The sequence below is a fragment of the Neoarius graeffei genome, chromosome 22, assembly GCF_027579695.1.
Source record: "Neoarius graeffei isolate fNeoGra1 chromosome 22, fNeoGra1.pri, whole genome shotgun sequence".
In the NCBI taxonomy this organism is placed as follows: domain Eukaryota; kingdom Metazoa; phylum Chordata; class Actinopteri; order Siluriformes; family Ariidae; genus Neoarius; species Neoarius graeffei.
Window position 1 is genome coordinate 22054835 of NC_083590.1, and position 21707 is coordinate 22076541.

A 21707-nucleotide genomic window follows, 5' to 3' on the forward strand; every position below is an offset into this window, starting at 1 on the left:
GATAAAAACGCCACATCAGATCATGCTTAAACTACTCAGCTTTGTTCCTCTCATTTAAATGACAACCATCATTTCAGAGCTTTGCATTTTTGAGTTATTGTGGTCTGAACCAATGCCACGTTGCTTTCATGTTAAAACAATCTGAAGAACACAACAGATGCAACTTGTTCTCGTTCCAGGGCAACGTTAAACTCCTTCATCTTTTTAGGCCACAGTTTTAAAGGATCGTTTGAAGCAGACATGGAGGAGAAAATATATTTTTATGAACAAAAACCACTTGTTTTAATGAGATTGTTCTAATTATTTATTTACTCGGTCTGTGGTTGTCGGAGAGCCGGGTTTTGGTTTTTCATGGGAAGGTGTGTGCATGTACGGTAGGGCTGTGTAAGGATTGGCGGCGGTGACTCAGTAGTTAATGGTGGTGTGTTGGTGTATGTTCAGTTCAGGCTCAAGGAGTTTGCTGAAGCAATTGCTCAGCTCTGTGCTTGGATCGCTTTGAGTAAAAGTGTCTGAATGAATACGTGTGTGTGGGGGATTCCCATTGTAAAGCTTGACTTTCAATCAAGCTTGAACCTTCTATACTTTATAAAAACAATTTTAAAGGGTTTTCGTTGTAGAGTCAGCACTGGCCCTCTGGCAGTCCTGGGGTTTCTACTCAAAACTTTATAGGGCGGTGTGCATGTGTTGTCCTTGACCACCGTGCAGTGGAGTAGTAAGGCGTCTCCTTTCCTCCACTAGCCTGGGGTGGTGCCTTGAGCAAACACTAGCAACCCCTTGTTCCCCCTGGTCAGGGTTACGACCAAAGACTGGACTCTGCAGACTGTGCGGAGGTGACCACCACCTGGTGGGTCAATGGGCAGGAAGGCGGACCCAGCAAAGTGTTTGTGGAGCAAGATCAGGGCACAGCGCAACATGTAGAACACTTGGCCATCCACTGCATCCCAGCCGTTTAGAACTTTTCTTGCCCCTCGACCCATTTAGGTCGGGACGAGAGAGTGAGGCTGACGGCTGCATAACTCTCCCTTGCACGTGACTTGGATTCAAGTGAGTCATGACTTCAAATTCAAGTCCTGTGGTCATGGGCAAGTGGCGAAGCAGCAGGTGCAGAAACACTGGAAGCTATAGTCACGAACCTGCACGCAGGTGGCCCAGGGCATAGGGTCGCTCTCTGCTGGAACGAAGCCGCAATGGAGTTCGGCAGCCCCCCAGGTGTCTGAGCAGCCCTGTTTAGGATTTGCTCTGCTCACCTCCATGGAGGAAGGGGCTAGAAAAGGTGCTCCAAACATAGCCTGCTTCACCTCACCCTGGCCAGCACACCGCGGCTGGTGGGACCCCACTCAGCGATCGAAATACAACAAAAAGATAGTGAAGGTACTCAACCTTGGCACGTGGAACGCCGACATGTGGGCATACCTTCAAAGCCTGGATTGGCCTCATCAGTCACCTCTGGACCCACAACCGCCACCCACCAAATTGAAGTCATCGTCATCTTCGACCCCGAAGGACGAACATAATCATCATTCGAAACTTTCCGATCACTAGCTCACAGATGAGGACATGTATGTCATGAGGACTTATCTCATGGGCTTAATTTTCTATCCTTGCCCAGCTAACAATAATTGGTGAACAATATTGGGTATTATGGCAAGGCCCATGTTCAGTAGGAAAGTTTCCATCAAGATCAAGCTTCCAGAACGTTCTGAAGTACTGAAAACTTCCAAATGGACTACATAAATCCTTGATGATGGATGGGATTCACATTTTGTGATGCAGAATTTATTCATTCCTCCTCAGTAACTGCTTTGTCCTGGGAACACTGGGTACAAGGCAGGAATTTGTCCAGGATGGAATGCACACAATATGCACCGAGGGGCATGTTCTTGGGAGGTTGGAGGAAACTGGAGAACCAGGATGAAACCCACACAAACATTAACCTGATCAAACAGGATCAAACCCAGGGACCCTGGAACTGTACCAGTTTGACCTGAAATTATTACACGAGGGATTTGCAATTTTTGTATACGATTTTAAAGTCAACGTGTTGGTGATTGAACTTCTTTCTTTCTTTTTTTTTGTTTTGCCTTGTTGCATAAATGAGGTTAACAATAACATTTTGTTCGTAAGTAAGATTTACTCACGTTGATTAAAGAGCTGTATGTTGAATAAGAGAGTACAAGAAATAACAACAATAACTAGATAGAAACTGTGACTAAGGGCCTCTGCATGCTCTTGCGACAAGGCTTTCGCAGATAGCTTTTCGCAGACAGTTGTAATTTATTGTTGAGCGGGGAGTAATAGGCGTGCGCGATGTTATTCACCGCCACAACGCAAGGGGGCGCGAAGTCGCTAGGAGTAGTTGGTGGGTGTGGTTAGTGGAGTGTTTATCCTCCGGTTACTTATAATGACTAGAACTGGAGTCGTATAGATGTACGTACTTCCTCACTTCCTCGATCAACCGCTCTTTGTGCTGCTCCATCTTCGCTCGTGTTTTTAAAAATGGCGGTCGTGAAAACAAACCAAACCGGGAAAGTAGGGAAGCGGAAGTGTGTGTACAGCGGATGTAGAGTGGACCAATCAGAGCCCTCTTGTCTGCGAGGCTTCTGCGGTGGTCACAATTTTTGGGAGGTGCGCGCAGAGCGTCTGCGAAGGTGGGGGGGCTACGCAGACGCTATCTGCGACGCTATCTGCGAGGACTGGGTTGTCAGCATAAATTGGCCTTAAAGCCACAGTGATTTGCGCTAGCTGTTACAAACCGGGACGTCTGGTCACCGCACCCTATAGATCCGGGACAGTAAGAGATGGAGAATGACGCTTAGTGAGGAAAAGTTGCGCCCTAAACAAAATTAAAACAAAAAAACTGATTGACAAAAACATGAAAATTGACAGTTATTAGTAATTGGGAAGAAAAAAAAAAAAAAAACAAAGTTTTTCATGGATCAATCTGGATCAGTGATCCAGATCAGCACCAAAAGTCATAGCAACGCAAGTCCGCCCAGAGGTATTCTTCATGTGAAATTTGGTGGTGATTGGTTGAAAACTCATCTCATCTCATCATCTCTAGCCGCTTTATCCTGTTCTGCAGGGTCGCAGGCAAGCTGGAGCCTATCCCAGCTGACTACGGGCGAAAGGCGGGGTACACCCTGGACAAGTCGCCAGGTCATCACAGGGCTGACACATAGACACAGACAACCATTCACACTCACATTCACACCTACGCTCAATTTAGAGTCACCAGTTAACCTAACCTGCATGTCTTTGGACTGTGGGGGAAACCGGAGCACCCGGAGGAAACCCACGCGGACACGGGGAGAACATGCAAACTCCGCACAGAAAGGCTCTCGCCGGCCACGGGGCTCGAACCCGGACCTTCTTGCTGTGAGGCGACAGCGCTAACCACTACACGACCGTGCCGCCTGGTTGAAAACTGAGGGAGAAATAATAATAATAATAATAATGCCGAAAGATCTTGAGTGAGAGCAACAATTTGCGCCAGCACTGCTAGCACAAATTAATAACAATAATAAACACAAACTAGCTGGATTTGCACAATGTTTTTCCGCTTCATAACTTTTTTTTTGCATTTCAGCATTTATAAAAATCGTCCTCTAAACTCTAGTAACTTTTTTTTTTGTGTGTGTGTGTAAAGAAAATGGAAACATGGCAAAAATGTTCTTCGCTGGTCATCCGAGTCCACGGGTATAAAACAAACCCCAAGGTTTAGTGCAACAAGCTCCAGCCAAGTAGTTCCTGGTTTGCTGAAAAGTACCTGGTCTAGCGCCAGAACTAAAATCGAGGTTAGTTTAGAAAAGCGAGGCATAAATCTGAATCGGAATGCCGTAAAGACTGTGGCTGACACCCCAATGCGTGTCGCACATTTTTACTTTTCCACTGTTTACAGTTCTAACCGCTCGCTCTGTCCACGCTGGCACTGTGCAGCGTGATATAAAAGCAGCTGGTGCAGGCGCCGTTCTGAATGTAGGGCATGGACGAGTCCTCTCCTCTCCTCCTTTCTTCTCCTCTCCTTTGCTTTGCTTTGTCTTTAGTAGCCATTTTGACTCGAGTGGTTCTGCTTTGCTGCGTCTTTAGTCGAAATGTTTTGTCCCCGGAGAGCAGAGAGGCGCTCCGGCTGGTTTGAAGTGCAGCCGTGGTGGTCTCGTCGTCTTTTTACAGCCTTTCATGGATGTTTTACAGGAAAGCTTAATTTGATCACTCTCTTTGACTTGTTTGTTTAAAGGCTGACTGATGATTTGAGAAAGGACTTCTCGAAGGGGGGGCGGAGTTTGGGTTAACTGAAGCGAACGCTAATCTGTTAGAAAAGCACGTCGGGTTGAGCGGTGATGACAAAGCCGCTTGGATTTATGATTCCTAGATTAGCGATGCAACATATTTCATACAGTAGTGACTGATAGCATTTGCCCGTTCGCTGAACGTAAACAAAATCGAAGGCGAATTGTGATGCTGAAGAGAACGTAGACTGGAAATGATAGTGTTTCTTGGTAATGTCGATAGTCAGATCATTGACGTGCAAAGCGGAATAAAGTTGACATTAAGCAGTCGTGTGTGTGTGTGTGTGTGGGGCCTTTACAGACAATTGACACTCTTTAAGAGGTCCATAAGCCAGATGCTATAATATGAAAGACTGCAGTGATGACAGCCTTTAGCGTGCGTGCGTGTGTGTGAAGCTCCAGAGACCAACCTACCGCAGCGAGGTCCTTGCGTGCGTGCGTGTGTGTGTGTGAAGGCTCACCATGACACACTGTGGTTTTGCTCTCTTCCCAAACAGCCTGCTGCCTGGGCTTGCTTCCTCCGCTCTTCTTTTCTTCTCGACAAGCAGGTTCTCCGTCAAGGACGCCACTTAGAACAACCGACGCTGCCGTTCTGTCTCTCTTTCATCCTCTCCTCTGTTATTTACCTGCCATTTACAGTCTCGTGGCTTTTGATTCCTGCTTCCTGTTGCTGTATCTTGTGCCACGTTGGTCACAGGCAGGCCTGGTGTTCTGCCCTGTGGTGATGCGAATGCCAACGCAGCTGCTGAATCAGGTCGGCTCTTAGTTACATTCTGCCATGTTTCCGCTCTCGTTTCATGCCGTTATCGGAAACCAGTAAACAACAGCGTGGTGTGACGCAGCCCGACATGTAAAGCTAAACATCATGAAGCGCTGAATTCGGCTTGTGTTTTTAATCCAGTATCAGTCAAAAGTTTGGACACGCCTTCTAATTCAAAGGTTTGTCTTTATTTTTGTTATTAATGAAAAGACACTTCTTCACGTCGTAAAGTAACGATGGATGTCGTTTCTCTTTACTCAGTTGTTCGATTCTTGACATAATATGGATTAGTACAGTTGTCGAATAGGGTTATTTAGTATTTTTATTATTTTCTGTTTGATCTCAAACACATTAAGGAGGAAGAATCTCGTCGACTAATTTAACTTTTGACGAGGCACCTGTTAATTGGAAAGCGTTCCAGGTGACGACCTCATGAAGCTGGTTAAGAAAACGCCAATAGTGTGGAAAGCATCATCAAGGTAAACACAGTGATGATACATGGGGCAACTTTTTGGGCAATGTTGCCAACAACGGGCAGCTAATTAGGGCAACAGACAATCAGATAAGAGCAAATCTATTGCCACGGACATGGTAGACAATCTCTCTTCCAACTCTCAAAAAAAAAAAATCATGAGCTGCCCATGACTTTTAACTTGATGCAAGAGAGCTAACGTTATCCCTACGTATCTAGCAATAACTTTCAGCTAACTATGTTGGCAAAAACCACCGCTAGTTAACTAAATCCCATCCAATCTCTATGGAGCGGTGGTTAGCTAACAGCAGTTTACGCTTAAAAAAAAAAATCAATGTCTTAATTCCAACCTGAGCACATAAAACTAGATGTCTGTTGGTTTTGTAAGCATTGATGATGTAAATTCGCCACTTTGGGTTAACACGTAACAAAACGATACAAGTTGTCTCTGTTTGTCTTCGCTCCACTGCCGGGGACGCCGCCATCTTTGTTGAAAATTTCAGAAGCTCTGAGGTGGTCATGTGAGTCGTTGCTAGCACTCTGATTGGATGATTTTAAAAAGTTGCCCCAAATGATCAAAATCGTTCCGATGTTGCCCAACCTCAATGGGAAAGTGTCGAAGCGAAATTGCCCAAAAAGTTGCCCCGTGTATCATTACCTTAAACAGGGTTTCTGTGGGGCATTAAAAAGCATTAAGTCATTAAATGGATTTTGTGAAAATGAAGGCCTTGAAGGAGAACTGAAGGCAATTTTTTTAATCATCAAAATTCTATTTATCTCATTTTATTAAATATCGGAATGCATTTTTGATTGCCATTTTGTCGCTGCTGTAGACCCTTTTCAGTCACGTGACCTTCGTAAACGCGACCACCATTTTGGACATGTAGTGGACTTCGGCTCGAATCAGTTTGAATGCGAGGAAGGCGACAAACGAAAAACATAAAAGAAAAAGGAGCGAGATGCAGAAAACACCTTCACTATCCAGCGACGTAGGGCATTTACAGGGCGAGCAGAGGGAGAGGTATTTGCAAAAATTGAGGTTAGCAGGCTTAGAGAACGACATTTACCTGCTTCCACCAGGATTGTTCACTGATGTACACTCCGGCTTGCTCCCCCTCAAATTAAGCAGCTTGCTCCGGCTTGCTCCCCCTCAAATTAAGCAGCGCGCTCCGGCTTCTGGAGCACGCTGCTTAATTTGAGGGGGAGCAAGCCGGAGCGCGCTCCGGAACCTCGGACGTTGGCTCCGGCAGCTATTTACACTGGATCCGGTGTAAATAGCTGCCGGATCATAATTACAGTAAACTAGTAAATACAGTAAAGGAAAAACTTGAGACTGAAAGGTTTTAACAGTCATCCAAATGACTGAACGTAAACATTACTACAGTAACATACTAGCTACTATGTTGTTGACATTAGCTAGTCAACAATAGCTACTACAGAAGAACAAAGAGGTTACAATGGGTTATTTTAACCTATTTGGTTACACACTCGCCGCCACAGAATGTTAACAGCAATGTAATGCCTTTTCTGGCTAATTTTATTCGTCTTACCTCCAACAAAGTGGTCACTACACAAGCGCTGGTGTGCCGAGGGCTGCCAATCTGTTAATGGCCGCTATCCATCGTCTCCGTCGGGATCCGATAAAATGATAAACCTTGCCTTGTTTGTTGCTGGTTACTACATCCAGGTGCACAACAATATAGTGGCATGATGGAAGTCTTGCTGAAAGTAAAAACGTTCTTTGCTGCCGTTCCTCAATGTTGGCTGTGGTAAACTACTGGTAGTACATGTCCAAAATGGCAGCCGCGTTTGTCGTGACATCACGTGAAAAGGGTCCATAGCAAGTTATGAGTGTTTGAAATATGCTCTGTAATATGTCAGTCCATATCTTAAAGCAGTGGCCGTAAACGAGATTCGTTGAGACCTGTGCGAGACATCGTAGGACGGAAGTAAAACGTGCAGCGGAAAACCAACATCTGCCAACATTGTCAAAAGACGCGCGCGCCCTCTTTCGAATGCTGACGTAATCAAGCCGGAACTTTTGTTTGTTTTGATAGCAATCAGGAAAGTTTGAAAAAAGTCAGCAGTAATCGTCATTTAAACTCGTTTTTCTGCAATACTTCGTTTGGAAAACAGTTTTCAGAATGGTGGCGCTGACACTTCACATTTCGAAGTCTTGCACAAGTCTCGTGAAGATCGCGCGGATAAGCGACACCTGCCGTGGACCAAACGAACTAAATTCAACACGGCTAAAAACCGAATAGGCCGATAAGTATCATATTTAATTGCAATTAGTTGCCAATACGAGTCACGATATAAGGTTACTAAAACCGAAAACGTAATTGAATAACACGTTAATTAAGAAATAAAGCAAGTTTAAAAATGACTTCAGTTCTCCTGTAAATGGCATTAGAAAGCATTAAATTTGATTCCCAGTAGCATTAAAAATTCTTTCGGTAGTTTTCAAGAAAAATATTTATCTTGAATATGTAGTGTATATTCGGTGCAGAATTGTTGTCACACCGGATGTTTGGACGGTGGTGGGCTGGACCGGGAGGAGGAAAACTTGGAGCAGAGAAGAAATGGGGAGATGCAAATTCTAGCAAAAGTGGCTGGACAATGAGGAATTCAGGGCATCGTTGCAGCCCATTGATGGTCAAGATGGAGAAGGATTTTGCAGTGTTTGTTTAAAAAAATGAATAAATAAAATTAAGCTAGGTACAATGGGTGTCGACGTCGTCGTTAAATCTCACACGCAGTCCGATAGCCACAAACTGGCTGTGAAAGGCAGACAGCAGTTAACTGTGTCTAGTTACTTTTCCGTGACCAACAAAGTAACATCTTCAGCAAACCGCACAACTGCTGCTGTCGTGACCACCGCTACCGTCGGAAAATCGAGCGACCTTTGAGCATCGTTTGGTTCGAATGCGACGCCGCAGGCAGAGGTGCTCCGGTGTCTGAACGCTGCCATGCAGCACCACTCGTACGCAGCCAATGAAGGTGTTTGATTTGTTCCAGGCGATGTTTGTTTGTTTCCAGATTCAGAAATGGGCAAATCTTTCACCTGTGGAAAGGACAAAACCAGCTCCATTTTAAAGTTGCCCCACACTTCTTCAAAAACGAACAGGTTTCTGCAGGCGGAAAACGAATCTAGCACGCACACGGCTCAGATGATTACAAAATCGAATACTTGAAGGAAGAGATACAAGGACCAATGCAGTGAACTGAAAAATGTCGAGTCAGAGCTGGAATCAAAAGCGATCGAACATTTCAATGAATCCTCTTCTGTCCAAAAAACCCTGCGTAATTTCTGTCGCACTTGATTTTGCATACGCTACGTTTCAGACTTCACTTTTTTTTTTCAATACGGTTTTATTTGTATCGCGCCAAATCATAAAATACATTTATCACAAAGCATTTTACAATAGAGCTTCCAGAGGTTTTTTTTTTCTTTTTTCTTTACTATACATATAGATCCGTGGATGGTCACGGGTTGTTGATGGCATTACAAATGTTTAAAAGGGGCATTAAAGAGCATTAAAGTAGATTTGCTGATTTCTGCAGAAACCCTGTTAAAATATAAAACATAGTTTTGTTGGGTTTTTTTGGTTTGTTTTATTTACTACATAATTCCGTATGGGGCGGCACGGTGGTGTAGTGGTTAGCGCTGTCGCCTCACAGCAAGAAGGTCCGGGTTCGAGCCCCGTGGCCGGCGAGGGCCTTTCTGTGCAGAGTTTGCATGTTCTTCCCGTGTCCGCGTGGGTTTCCTCCGGGTGCTCCGGTTTCCCCCACAGTCCAAAGACATGCAGGTTAGGTTAACTGGTGACTCTAAATTGAGCGTAGGTGTGAATGTGAGTGTGAATGGTTGTCTGTGTCTATGTGTCAGCCCTGTGATGACCTGGCGACTTGTCCAGGGTGTACCCCGCCTTTCGCCCGTAGTCAGCTGGGATAGGCTCCAGCTTGCCTGCGACCCTGTAGAACAGGATAAAGCGGCTACAGATAATGAGATGAGATAATTCAATTCCATATATGTTCCATATGTTCTTTAATAGTTTTGATGTCGTCTGTATTGTCCTGAACCCCTCCGTGACTGCTCTTGGGCATTCCTCACTTTAGCACAGTGGTACCATTGCCTGGAATGAGTTACCTCGTCACATTCAGTCTATCGAGTCTAAAGGTGCTTTTAAAAAATGGGGTTAAAAGATTTTTATTTGATCAACTTTATCAACAGTCACAAAATCCTTTTATTATGTCTGAGTCATTTTTTTTTTTTTAATCTACTGTGTGTATTTGGTTGGCCTATTTTGTGCTTCTTCATTGCGCAACTTTGTTTCAAATTTATTATCATTATTATTGTTAGCTTTATTATTATTTTCATAACGTATTATTATTGTTTACATAATATCATTATGTATTTATTATTTACCCCTATTTTTGTGATTTGATTCCTGCCGGACCACAATGGAAATAAGTGTTTTATACGCTTTGTGTTATCCCTGTATCTTAATATATGCATTTTGTGCATTATTTTACTCAATAAAATCAATCGATCTTCTTATTTTCTTCAAATCTCATCTCAAAACCTTTGTTTCATGAACATTTCTCCGCCAGTGCATAAACTCATCACTCTTTCGCAACTCCTTTTTTCTTTCTTTTTTTTTCCTCCGTGTTGTTTTCTCTGACCTATGTAAAGCGACCTTGAATTTGAGAAAGGCGTTATGGGTTGTTTTACAATCAGGGTACGCAAGCTAAAAATCACATTTAACACTTATTATCTTCAATATCAAAAGGCTTGACTAAATAAACTTGGTTGTTTATTGTAGCCCTGTGATAGCTCTATTTACCATGCAAAAAAAAATTGGTGATAACGTTATTTTTGGTGAATGTATGGCAATATGTGTCATATTTAGCAAAATTATTCGTGTCATTTAGAAAAAGTGCTTTTTTGACCACAGGTAGCTCCAAAAGGGATGCACTTAAATCATTCTTTATACCATAAAACACATATTTGGTTCCATATCATTGGAAACATAGTTAAGTTTTAATGTTGAATGCCAGTAAGTTTTCAGACTATTTTGATCAAATTAGTATGCAATTGTCAAAAAAATGTCCTCTCCGAGACAGCTCATTTTTCAATATAAAATAACATATCTAAAAGGATTATTTTCATCCTAAAATGTGGTCAAGATATTGGGACATAAATATTAGAGACAACTAACACAAAGCTTCCAGCCTTATATTTAAAAGCACTATGGGAGTCGTGGATTCTGAATTGTCAAAAAAAAAAAAAATGTCCTCTCCGAGAATCACTTCATTTGTTTCTCCCAGCCCTGCTTAAAGCTACACTTAATCTTGTTATAATACAAACTATTACACACGCCTACCGTACCTGTTCTTTAACTTGTCCTTTCTTAAAAACTGGTACAAGAACCATCTCATCTCATTATCTCTAGCCGCTTTATCCTGTTCTACAGGGTCGCAGGCAAGCTGGAGCCTATCCCAGCTGACTACGGGCGAAAGGCGGGGTACACCCTGGACAAGTAGCCAGGTCATCACAGGGCTGACACATAGACACAGACAACCATTCACACTCACATTCACGTAGACATGCAGGTTAGGTTAACTGGTGACTCTAAATTGAGCGTAGGTGCTCAATTTAGAGTCACCAGTTAACCTAACCTGCATGTCTTTGGACTGTGGGGGAAACCGGAGCACCCGGAGGAAACCCACGCGGACACGGGGAGAACATGCAAACTCCGCACAGAAAGGCCCTCGCCGGCCACGGGGCTCGAACCCAGGACCTTCTTGCTGTGAGGCGACAGCGCTAACCACTACACCACCGTGCCGCCTGGTACAAGAACCAGTTTGAATCAATTTGAATTTTGGACCCCTGTGACACAAACTTTGTACCCTGATTGTAAAACAACCCATATTATAAACATATAACGTATTTTTCATCCTAAAATGTGGTCAAGCTATTGGGACATAAATATTAGAGACAACTAACACAAAGCCTTATATTTAAAAGCACTATGGAAGTAGTGGATTCTGAATTGTCAAAAAAAAGTCCTCTCCGAGAATAATTATTATTATTCTACAATATAGAAAATACAGAAAAGCCCATGAATGAGTAGAGTAGGGGTGCACAAACTTTTTTTTGACTGGTACTGTATATTGTGGAATGTCTTTTTGCGTTATCGAGTCTCCTCCTGAAGACTGTGTGTGAGGATGCTCAGTGTATGTAGAGCATCCAGCATATAAATCCCTCCATTCGTCCTTTCTTATTAGAATGAACGCAATGTGATTTGCCTTCTAGTCAGGCCTGACTGTGATTCAGCACCTCCTGGGGGCTGTAAGGGCAGTTATGTGACGCTTTCTGTCTCTGTCCGGTGTGTAGGCTCTCTGTCGAGTGTCCAGCTCAACGGTTCTGGCTCTAAAGGAGGACACAAAGAGGACGACTCTCGCTCTCAGAGCACGGATGGAGGGAGCGAGTGCTGGGAGGATGGACCGGCTAAAAAGAGGTGAAAAGACACGACACACGCACACAGGCTACACACTAATGTAGCCCAACTCAGACTGCGTTCATACATCTCCTGCTTTCCTTGCCTTTCTTTCTCAATACGTGTCCAGTAGCGTCTGAACGAGTGAGCGTGTTTAATCAGAACAGGAAGCGTGTTAGTTGAAGCATCGAGTGCGTTTGCAGAACAGAGAGGTATTCCGTGACATGATGATTAGTATCTTTTACTATAAATCTCTAAATCTGAGGAAAAGCCAACAGTGAGTTCCTCGCCGTCTAACCCATACGTTCCTCCCTCCCATGATTCATTTCTTTCTCTTTCATGGCGATTGGTTCTGATAGCCGTTCGGCGCTGCGCACCGTGCTTATTAGCGAGATAATGATAACACGACCGCTTCCACAATAGAGTTGTCATTTGAGGGGATCAGAGGGCTTTATAATAAGCACTCCATTCTTTGAAATTAATTTTCGTTTCTTGTCACTTTTAATTAGTCTCTTAAAGCCGTGCTTAGTATTTGTTTGAATTAATAATTAAAGAGGAAGGGAATTGAGATGTCTTCGTGTATAGTGTGCAATTAACTCTTTGCCATGTTTAATTTTTAATTTTTTTTTTTTTTTTCCGTATGCAGGAATGCACTATGCTACTTCAAGGTGTAAAAACAATTGCCCAACATGAGAAGCAGTGTGCTTCTTTCTTAATGCACACAGGAAAACAGACTAATACAAGTACCTGAGATGTAGGTAGTGTCTCTGGAAATGTATGGAATCAATTTTGTGCCAAAATGTTCATACAATACTTTTGAAATATCAAACAAAAACGACAAATCAAAATACAAAAAAAAAAAAAAAAGTCAATTTTTTTAGACTGGCAAACAAATTATTCGTGTAATCGTGCAAAATATCAGTCTATTACTCTTCAGAAACCTTTTATTTTTGTTCCGCGTCTTTCTCAGTTTTGTTTGACGTAATTTATTTTGGTTGCGATTCCAGCTTTCTCGTTTGCGCTCCCTGACTTTTTGCTTGCAGTTTTGGCACAAACTTCCCGTGTGGGTGGGCTGTCCAGGAACGCATTCCCATTGGGTAACTTGTGTTTGACTGGCAGCTACGCTCAGCCATTCCCTACTCGGATTCTAGCGGACTGTTTGACGAGTGACCGATCCATTGACGGTAAACGAGGATCGAGTGGACTTCAGTGGCGACTATGATATTGAATTAATTCAACAAAGTGTAAGTGAGGGACAAATGTGTTGTATGTGTTGCAGTAGTGCACATTATGCAGGTGTTTCGTGGCAAGTCAAATGTTAGCCTTAGCTCCACTACCCAATATAATAGCTGTCTTGCTAACGTTAAACATGCCTGCATAATGTGCACTACTGCAACACATACAGCACATTTGTCCCGCACTTACACTTTGTTGAATTAATTCAATATCATAGTCGCCACTGAAGTCCACTCGATCCTTGTTTACCGTCAATGGATCGGTCACTCGTCAAACAGTCCGCCAGAATCCGAGTAGGGAATGGCTGAGCGTAGCTGTCAGTCAAACACAAGTTAGCCAATGGGAATGCATTCCTGGACAGCCCGCCCACACGTCAAGTTTGTGCCGAAACTGCAAGGAAAAAGTCAGGGAGCGCAAACGAGAAAGCTGGAATCGCAACCAAAATAAATGACGGCAAACAAACCTGAGAAAGACGCGGAACAAAAATAAAAGGTTTCTGAAGAGTAATAGACTGATATTTTGCACGATTACACGAATAATTTGTTTGCCAGGCTAAAAAAATTGACTTTTTTTTTTGTATTTTGATTTGCCGTTTTTGTTTGATATTTCAAAAGTATTGTATGAACATTTTGGCACAAAATTGATTCCATAGAAATGGGGGGAAAAATCACGTCATTGGGCCCGTGCAATCACAGGGGTGATGCGGTCTCGATTCAGTTTAAAACGTTTTTTTTGTTTCTTTGTTTTTGTTTTTAAACTCGGTTTATTTCAAGCCTTAGTGATTTGTGTGGTATCATGCTGTAAAACCAGGATAATGAAGCTGAACACCTGAAACAGCCCAGTGACAAATCCCTGGCTTAGAAGTGCTCATGCTTAGGAAAGGGGTAAAATAAGATGCTGACTCATGAAGGTTATTTTTATGGTTACGCTTGCAGATGACTTCCATCCTGTGCTCGCATTCAGCATGAGAGTAAGTGTACAGCCAGGTATGGACAAATGAGAAATTCCCTAGCTAGTTCATCGTGCAAATGTAATGCCCAGGCTCATGTTTTATTTGGCCAGGCTAATGAAATTTTAACCACAAACTGGTTATCAGGTTAAATCATTAAAGTGCATATCACGGGTAAATTCAGGAGCAAGATCAATGTAATTCTCCTATTTTATATTAAACATTTTGCGTTTTGTGCAATTTTTTTTTACCTTGCGCAATACCAGAAAAATTCAGTTGAAATCAAGCCATTTGAGGCGAATTGGTCCGCCTCTGAAAAACTTGCCATTTGGATTTCCCGGCAAACATTGATTTTCGTGACGTCGCGTGTGGGACGCCTCCCTCTGAATCCTACGTCAGCACTGGTTTGTTTATGAGAAAACGACCTGGTGGTTTTCTGCACATTTCTTCGACGTTATCGCGTAATTATTAAAATGGTTAACAGATGTATCGTAGGAGGGTGTAGCAACACCAATCTTGATGGGATTAGTACTCATCGTTTCCCAAAAGACTGGACAATGAGAGAGAAATGGGAGCGCTTGGTCTACACAGGCTGTGCACTGAAACCGTGCAAAGCTCGCGCAGCCTGCTGGCGCTTCCGCAGGTAACGTTACGAATCTGGCTCCAGACTCCCTTGGGATTTTTCCAGACACGTTTTGTTATTTTAATTTTTTCTGCTGTAGACAGATGGCCTTGCGCAAAATTACCCTTCTGGATGAGTGTGTAAAGGAACATACTTTCATCTCATCTCATTATCTCTAGCCGCTTTATCCTGTTCTACAGGGTCGCAGGCAAGCTGGAGCCTATCCCAGCTGACTACGGGCGAAAGGCGGGGTACACCCTGGACAAGTCGCCAGGTCATCACAGGGCTGACACATAGACACAGACAACCATTCACACTCACATTCACACCTACGCTCAATTTAGAGTCACCAGTTAACCTAACCTGCATGTCTTTGGACTGTGGGGGAAACCGGAGCACCCGGAGGAAACCCACGCGGACACGGGGAGAACATGCAAACTCCGCACAGAAAGGCCCTCGCAGGCCACGGGGCTCGAACCCAGACCTTCTTGCTGTGAGGCGACAGCACTAACCATTACACCACTGTGCCGCCACATACTTTCATATTTAAAAAAAAAATCGAAATTGGTTCAGAATATGCCCTTTAATGTCAAATAATGGAAATCGGTCAGTACTCCAGTTCTTGGTCAGAGGAATTATATGTCAAGTCCTCATCTTCTGCTGATCAAGCCTGTTTTGGATGTGTCTTTATTTCCTCTCTGCATGTGTTGAGCAGTGTTGTATGCCAGATTCGCTCTGTATTGGGGCGGCACGGTGGTGTAGTGGTTAGCACTGTCGCCTCACAGCAAGAAGGTTCTGGGTTTGAGCCCAGTGGCGGACGGGGGCCTTTCTGTGTGGAGTTTGCATGTTCTCCCTGTGTCTGCGTGGGTTTCATCCGGGTACTCCGGTTTCCCCCACAGTCCAAAGACATGCAGGTTAGGTTAACTGGTGACTCTAAATTGACCGTAAGTGTGAGCGTGAATTGTTGTTTGTGTCAGCCCTGCGATGACCTGGCGACTTGTCCAGGGTGTACCCCGCCTCTCGCCCATAGTCTCCAGCTTGCCTGCGACCCTGCACAGGATAAGCGGTTATGGATAATGGATGTTTTCTGTATTGGTCACTGTTTCCCATCGCTGAGTGTTACTGATTCAGAAAAGTTACTTTCGGGTAGTATACTAGGTAGAGTGTGGAAGAGGAATGCAGCCGCATTGGTCTTGAGCTTAATGCTTCGAAGACTAAAGTTTTGGTCTGTAAAACTCCAAGCAACATACCACTTTGCTCCCGCCAAGGTCAATGTCTTGAAGAGGTTTCTGATTTCAAGTACCTTGGCTCATGGGTGAATTTGTCTGTGACAGACATTAAGGTCAGGAAAGGCCTACCTTGGAAAGCACTCAACAACATGACGGATGTTTGGCGATCAAATCTATCTAGACAGCTAAAGCTTAGTTTCTTCTCAATTACTGTTGAATCTGTTTTGCTTTATGGTTGGAAGCCATGGCCGAAATGGTTAGAGAAGCAGCTTTGGGACCCAGAAGTCACTGGTTCGATTTCCTGGACCAGCAGGAATGGCTGAAGTGTCTTTGAGCAAAGCACCCAACCCCCAACTGTTCCCCAGGCTGCTCTGGGTATGATGTACGTCGCTCTGGACAAGAGTTTCTGCTAAATGCCGTTAATGTAATGTAATGGTCAGAGAAATCCCTAAATGGCACCTACACGTGCATGCTCCGTAGGGTACTTAACATCAGCTGGAGAGACCATATCATCAATTCGGAGTTGTATGGTGACATTCCCCGTATCTTGGACAAGATTGGCTATAGGAGGCTTGGCCTTGCTGGTCATTCTTGACCACCCTGACCTTCCCTCAAGTCAGCTGGTGCTGTGGCGCCCAACCCATGGTCATCTGAGGAGGGGCCGCCCTTCAGCCACCTTTCTAGACACAGTCAGTGCGTTTACATGCACATAGAGAAAATCGAATTTCTGCCGTAGCTCAACTGAAATCGAAGTTCTAAATGCCATGGAAACACCTTAGCTCGGCTGAAATTGAACCGAACTGGATTTCTCGTAATCGAGCTACGCGACCTAGATTATGCGATTGTAGCCGAGCTACTTAGTGCATGTAAACCCTATCGAGCTACGTAGTCGAGCTACTTACTTCAGCACTGCCCCTTCCGGGAGTGACGAGACCACAAGCGGGAAACACAACAGCCTCGGTCGGCATGACAACAGTAGTAGTAGCGAGCAGCAGAAGAGAACACGGAACACGGAACTGATAACTTTGTTTATACTCTTGAATAGCTCTTCTTCATGACGACAACCGGAAGTGTACCAACACGATGGGGCGTGTAGCGCCACCTGTGGCTCGGGTGCACAATGTACCTCACACAATAGCTCGATTTCCTTGTGTGCATGTAGGATTGGATTTCTCTGGCACCCCTGCTGGGACCCTCAGCTCGATTACCGACAGCAGCTCGATTTGGATGTGCATGTAAACGCACTGACTGAGGGACACTGGGCCTCAGAGTCTCTCTGAACTAACATCGTGCATCAACAATCGCGATTACTGGGCCACCAGGCGTATAGCTCGGCTGAGGCCACATTGATGATGATGATGATGATGACGACTCTGTAGAGAATAGCGTGCATCAGTAGTGTGTTGCTCCACCCTGACTTTGTCAAAGTCAGTAAACAATTTTTTTTTAATTCTCTGGTCTGCTCCAGCTTCGTCTTTCTAGGCATTCATGACCTCTACTAAACCTTCTCCTGAATAGAAACCTTAAGTGCAAATATCCAAACAAACGGACCACTGAACATACACATTCATTTCATATTAACCTTTGTCTGGTGTGAAGCTACGCTGTGGAAAGGTGTCTCTTTTTCAAGGCTTATTCCTTTTTCCGCTCATTCACACACCTTTACCTTTTGTTCGTTCTCGCTTGCTACAAGGGCATGGCTTTGAATGACTAATGCTTTGTCTACCGGGGCGTCTATATTAATGCGATTCCCATGAAATCCCCACTAGACTCAAATATCTTTATATTCCTTTTCTATGTACTTGTCCTTACTTGCTGTAATGGAACCGACAAGCCCAGTGCTTTAGTTATTCTAGGCAGAATGGCATTAGCGGTAGGACAGCATTCTTAAAGATGTTCTTGCCTCCTTGCTGGTCTTCAGGAAGAGGAGGGGTGTTTCTTTGATCTGGGTTTGTGTATACTTGGGCACACTTATCTGAGAGGAAAGCTCATAGATGAAAAGAGTTAGTCTCATGAAGCACCCATTCATCCAGGACTCTGTATAACCATACACACATGCAGAAAACACCCAGGCCTAGTGAAGTGCCAGCTCTCCCTCTGAAGAGGGCCAAATCAATCTCCAGAGGGTTGTACGGGAACAAAAGTACCAAAAACTGAGACACTGAATCAAAGGCGGCGCTGGCCAAAACGCATGCAACCGGCCAGACTGCAGCAGATGTCCAGTCCAACCCCCTCCTGGAAATCCATTCACTACTGCCTGCTGTGTGTGTGTGGGGATGCCTTCGAGTCTCTCAGGTAGCATGTATTTATTTGTGGGCATAAGGCTGAGCCAGTGTGTGTGTGGAGTTTGTGTGGGCGAGGATTAGCGTGCAACACCTGCCTGCAGTCCTACCTGTCATTTAATACCACATGGCAATCTTTAATCTGAGCTCTGCCCTCTAGACACCATCATTAAAACAGCGGTGAGAAGGAGAGGTAGGGAGAGGAAGAAAAACAGACAGGATGGGGGGGAGAGAGAGAGAGACTGAGCTGGGATTTAAATAAGCACAAAGAGAGTGGGCCGCCATCGCCGCACTGTCAACAACAGCGGCATTTTGTTCTCGAGTGTCTTTCTCTGCCTTTCATTAGAGTGGCAGCTCAGCTCAGCCCTAATGAGAGACCCGCTCACTTGGTGCTGTGTGCCCGTCTGTGCTTTACCACTTTTTTTGTGGCCACCATGTGTTTGCTGCAGTTCTTGGCTTGGCTACGTCCAATTGAGGAGGTGCCAGCATCTCCTACACCTGGCCTGGGTGGGTGGGAAAACAGGAAAGGGAGGAAAGGAGGATGAAGAGAAGGGGAGTGGTAGGAGCATATCAAGGTCCAGGTGCCAGGGTACCAGGTTGCAAGGAAAGGCCATGGTAAAGCGGATGAGAGCGGTGCTGTGTTTGCGTTCCCAGGCTTCTAAGAGACGCAGATCTTGCAGAAACTTTAATTCGTGCCAGAGGCATAACTGACATTGAACTCGGGGTCCACGTGGTACACATCGGACTGGCAGGAACCCTGTGCCAAGGGCTTCTTTTGTTTGTTCTTGCTAGTTTGTTTGCCCACTTGAAATTCCCTCTCATGGTGGGCATTACTGGTATGCCTGTTCGCTTGTGCTGTGTAGTCAGTGCCAAATCGTTTTCTAGTAGTTTGCCAGTTTCAGCTCTCTCATCCCTCTGTGTCCCTCCTCCTCAATTCCGCAGTCGGTTTGTTTTTGGTTGATTTCGATGCACCCATTCAGGCAGGCGTGCAGCAATCGCCCATTTCAATGGCTACACAATGGCGCTATTGATTTCCCTGTAAATCCCTTTGGTGTCATGAATGCTGCATGCCGATCAGTGCGTTGAACAGTGTCGGGAATCGATGCTGGCTACAAAGACAGTGATTAGGCATGATTGCTCACTTTCAGTGGCGTAATGGCTTGTGTATTTAGCATGCAGTAGGTTTGTGCGTAGTGGAGTTGGGAGGGGGTTGGCAAGGGCTGCGTGAGAAACTGAAATCCAGGTATGCTGTTTGATTCCACAATCCTGTTGAGTCACTGCACAGGTACAGCTTTATGGCTCCAGAGGACTGCTGAGTCACAGAGCTGGAATGTCCTTTGGTCGAGGGCTTAACCGATGTTTGCTCTCAAGAGTCAAGGCTGCAGGGCAAGTCTGTTTATTGGATATGGCCGAAGTTGAAGAGGGTGCATTAAGATTGGCCTGTCATTGGTGCACTGAAGTGTTTTTTTGGTGTTAATTTCAAAATGACTGGTTGGTTGAAGAGGGTTGTTGACCAACAGAAAAAAAAATTTAAAAATGGATGAGCTTGGATGGAAGCAATGCAGTTTTACTAGTTTAACCGCAGACCCTTTCTTTGTCTATGCCCTGTAATGGTATGGTATCTTAAAGGAGATGTGCAGAACCATGGCCTCACTTTTTGTTTATAAATGCCTGGAGACCTCAAGAATGGTATAGGAATAGTTTTAAGTGTTTAACAATAAATCTGATATAGCAATTTTTACGATTAAAATGATTCATATAGGTAGCGGTCTGAGTGAATGACCTTAACCTCTGTGATGTCACTGCAGGAAGGCTATCTGTCTCATCGCCATTTTTGCTATACTAAAACACAGAGCTGACTGCAACTTCAAGCTTCCGTTTTGAGCTAATTTATCGCCGTGCCACTTAGATGTGTTGCTGGTGGGTGCAGCAACATGACAGAAGGTGGATTTATGTTACATATTATCGCTCGGGCAGTGACCTCCCCGCGGTTGTTGCTAAAACCGGTGACGTCCCGTCCTGGGTTTTAGTAATTGCCTGAGCCGAGCAGTAATGGCGGAGTACTCAGTATGGAGAAAATGGAGAATGAGTGGACCAGCCTTCTGATTTCTCCGCTGGCCATCTCACCTTTACGTGGAAGAAGAGAATGAATGGAGAACTGAACGAACAACTGAAAGTCAGACAATCAGCCAAAAGGTCGGCCTTCAAGAAGCGAGAACAGAGACGGGTTACGCTCCGACTCTCATTTGGATACAAAACAACAAAAACAACACCTCGCGTTGTTTACCTGCATTTAGATTAATACATGTAACTTGTATTGTGTGTTTAAGTTAGCGGTATAAGATTATTTAATTTGCTTCAGAATGTGATTGTCTCAGTTCATCTGATTATTTAATGAGCCTTTTACATTTTATCAGTGAAAATGCATGCATGTACATGGATGTTGCATAAGTTATAACACCCATCCTGTTTTAATGAGAGTCAACCCACAATCAGTGAAGTCAAATCAGTCTTAGTTGAGCAAGTCGGTAACGGTATTTCTTACTTTCAGCATAAACTTTTATTTCTATGACTTTGGTCTATAGCTGTCAAAGGCCTCGGCCTTAAAACCGTTTACCGCTGTGACGTCACGCACTCAGGGCTGGCTGGCTCAGCGGGGCGGCTCCAATGCCAACTTTGCGGTCGATTTTAACTCTCAAAAAAAAAAAAAATATATATATATATATATATGTTTTTATTCCCATTTATGCAGCATACCAGAGTCAAAGATGGAGATACTATCCACTCAGAAATGTATATAAAAATAAAGGTTCTGCGTATCTCCTTTAAGCTACCATATGCAAGGGTTTCTTTACACCTATAAGTACTATAGGTCTGACCAACTTTCTCCTTTTGAGAGGTGGAGAATAGGCAAATACACAAGGCGTACATGTATCCTCTCTGTATAAAAAATATCCAATATGGTTCCTTTGTTCAGTATACAGTCAGAGCGAAATGTGACTCATTTGGCACAATACAAAAGTGTGAATCCTTGCATCCTTTAAAATGATTTCTTGCTCTGTTTTGGTGGCAAACAGTGTCGCTTGTGAATTGTTCACTCGTCTACAGCAGTCCAAGATCTCTCCTGGCACCTCTCTGTTGTGCTATTGTCCCGACATGCTTGTGTTACACTCCCCAGGGCTTGGGAACATGGAGCAGCCCGGACCTGGATCTTTGTCAGCTTGTGGAAGCTATTAGCTAGCTAGTGAATCCAGAGACAAGGTCAAGACTGAAAGGCTCGAGTGTTTGCACCTGTTTGAGCTGTAGTGTCTTGTTTCTTCATTAAACCACACAGTCTGTTCAGTCCATGACCTATAAACCGTGATGGACAT

The 21707-nt window shown here is 44.2% G+C and overlaps 1 protein-coding gene across 1 annotated transcript in view; it reads left to right on the top strand.

Moving 5' to 3' along the window:
• Nucleotides 1–21707, top strand: part of jarid2b (jumonji and AT-rich interaction domain containing 2b) — a 247489-nt gene that overhangs the window by 125264 nt on the left and 100518 nt on the right. Inside the window, exon 3 of the mRNA XM_060904624.1 lies at nucleotides 11916–12039. Within this exon, the coding sequence (XP_060760607.1) occupies nucleotides 11916–12039 (124 nt within the window). The remainder of the gene's footprint in view (nucleotides 1–11915; nucleotides 12040–21707) is intronic.